Source organism: Dendroctonus ponderosae, unplaced genomic scaffold, assembly GCF_020466585.1.
Source record: "Dendroctonus ponderosae isolate FM_Combo_2020 unplaced genomic scaffold, Dpon_F_20191213v2 Dpon_F_20191213_10, whole genome shotgun sequence".
NCBI lineage: Eukaryota > Metazoa > Arthropoda > Insecta > Coleoptera > Curculionidae > Dendroctonus > Dendroctonus ponderosae.
Window position 1 is genome coordinate 1,515,596 of NW_026017111.1, and position 2,788 is coordinate 1,518,383.

A 2,788-nucleotide genomic window follows, 5' to 3' on the forward strand; every position below is an offset into this window, starting at 1 on the left:
ATTAGCACAAAGAAAGACAGTGATAATTATGAGTATTTCTTAATTTATAACAATTTACAAATGATTTATTCTGATCAACTTAAATAGGTATTAGATTTTGAATTCGTAGTATTTAAGTAAGCAACTTAAACCATTAAATAAATCTCCTAAAATGTTTGGTTTATTGTATATTTGACAGTATATTGAATATCCTTACATGCATCGATACATTTATATGGATAGTTTTCAAATTAGTAAATACATTCCATAGATTTATTTATCGGTAAAACTTATAATAAACATCACCCAAGTGGCAATAACAAGTAAGAGTGCTTATGACATTAAATACTAAAAAGGTAATAAAAAAATGTTGTATTATTGTTAAAATATTTAAAGTTTCTGATTACAAATCCTAGTATTTTATACGCCCGATATAATGAAATTTATTCACATAGTACTACCTACTAAAAAGTCGAACTACGTTGTTGGTTTTCCACTTTTGTTGAAATAGTGTAAAAAGGCAATTATTTTCATGTGTTGCTTAGTGTGACATGTTAAACAAAAAGTAAATGGAAACAGAAGATACCAGCAATTCTTTTGCTCAATATTTCTTGACTCTTAGAATAGTAATTTTATTTTTTCTGTTACTTTAAAATTAAAAAATCGTTGATATTTGTTTTAATTAAATTTGCACATTGCACATAGGAAAATAACTTAGGCCAACTATCTATTTGGTCAATAATACATTTTTATTATTAAAACGCCCCAATTGGTGTACATAATATATAGAGTAACGTTAAAAAACACATCGTTAAGTTCTTCTAAATCAAACTTTATAAGTCCAATAATTTCATCAATATTAATTAAGTTACCACAGTCAAAGTCCAACACTATATTAATAAAATCCATAGAGTTTACGGTTACAACAAAATGCCGGGAAAAAATCACCTAACCTTAAATCGTCTTAAATCATAACAGCCGCTAGCTTCGAATCGCCGCAATCGATAGAATTGACAAGAAGTGCCTGGACGCTTCTGTGAGGCGGCAGCTGGCGGCTCCGCAATCCCGCGCCTATTTTCAGGCCTGCTGAGTCTGAACAGAGTGGAGGCGCCGCCTCGCGGTTCCCAAGGCAAACTCGCCCTCCTGCAGGAGAAACAAGTGCCGCACCTGCTCGCAACCGGCAACTGGACGCATTTCCACCTCAGCTGGACCGAACACGTTCTGGACATTAAGGCTCATGATCAATTGGTGTTGCGTTATGAGTCCAATCGACCCCTTCTGATCTACTGGTTCTCGGTGGCGGCAGCCGCCGGGTGGGTCACTTGGAGCGCTAACTGCGATCCGCTGGATCTGGACGGGCCGCCAGTGGACGGCGGCTGGTCCAAGTGGTCGTCCTGGACRTGCAGTGTGTCCTGCGGGRGCGGCGAGGGTTTTCGCACGCGCACCTGCTCGAATCCCCATCCGAACATATTCGGGAAACTCTGCCAAGGGTGGGCGACGATCGCACGCCACCAAACTTGCTCTGAACCGTGGATGTTTTCCAGAAGTCCCACTGCGACTGGAGTGTGCAATGATTTCCCCTGCGGCGACGTTGCTCTGGACACCCTGGAGGAAATCCGCGAAAACCTGCGGAAACGCGCCTACAGTTTCGTTATTTCCGAAGGCGAATCCCTGGTGTTGATGAACGACCGGAAAATGCTAAAGTCCATTCGGAAACAGTCGCCTGAGGCCTATTTCGAGTGGACACTCAACGGCGTCTTTATCAACGTGGGCGATCGCGTGACTTTTCAAGGCGACGATGTCCACATCAAGGCGGCCAGGCCGCAAGACGCCGGCGTCTACGTCTCAATGATTTACCGTCCCAACAACCATCGCGTCGTCCTCAAAGTCATCAGCTTAGCCGTGCGAGCCGCCAACTATGACGTGGACACCCGAGCCACACTGACATACGTCTTGCAATGTCACTCGGTGATTTTAGGTTATGTTTACGCGGACCTTAGTTTGACGTTAACGGTCAACAATGCAACATATCGCGATCATGGCGTGACCACTCTTGCCGCAGTCAACGCCCACCAGTTGGATCCGCTGAATGAGTCGAATTCAGGGGCGTGGCAGTGCGTGGTCGAGCAGAAAGACCTCAATCTGCACTGGGTGACCAATCACGTGAGACTGAACGTGAAAAAAGCGCCAAATTTTTTCACCCACCTGATGGAAGACCGTCTGACTGCGCCAATTTTCGGGTTGTTTCGCACCGAGCGGGCGGTCCTGGCGGCTGTCATTTGCTTAACTGTTGCAGTGTTTTGCGCGGTTGCTGGCTGTTTGGTTTTGTACTTGAAGTTCTGCCACTTGGAGGCGCGCGCCAAACGCGCCAATAGACGGTTTCAGTGACAACTGACAGTTTTTGAAATGTCGTTCATTTTTTCCGTTGACGTTCGTTTTATAATTTTTTGTTCGACTTTTAGTGCCGCGCATGGATGGCTCGCGCCAACTCACCCACGTGTTTCGAGGTATATGGAAGGCGCGCAAAGGATGGAAGGCTCATATTGCCCTGAAGTTTCTCAATGAGGATAAGCAGGCGGAGTTCCTAAAGGTACTTAGATCTAAAGACTTTGGTTGTTGTTGTCGAGAAGTGTATATTCTGGACGAATGGGCAGTAGGAGGGCCGAGAGATGTGGGCGGGGCAGCAGCCAAAGAGATAGACTTTTTGAGGCCGTCGTAAAATGGAATTTCTTCCTGACGTTTCGCAAGCACGAGTGGCTTGCATCTTCAGAAGTGGTTTGCTTGAACGCTTACACTGTTCTCATCAGAA

The 2,788-nt window shown here is 44.4% G+C and overlaps 1 protein-coding gene across 2 annotated transcripts in view; it reads left to right on the plus strand.

Annotated features, from left to right (window-relative positions):
* Nucleotides 1-2,788, plus strand: part of LOC109540670 (tyrosine-protein kinase hopscotch-like) — an 18,669-nt gene that overhangs the window by 8,386 nt on the left and 7,495 nt on the right. For both annotated transcript variants that reach the window (XM_048661909.1, XM_048661910.1), the window contains exon 7: nt 2,442-2,569. In XM_048661909.1, the coding sequence (XP_048517866.1) occupies nt 2,442-2,569 (128 nt within the window). The remainder of the gene's footprint in view (nt 1-2,441; nt 2,570-2,788) is intronic.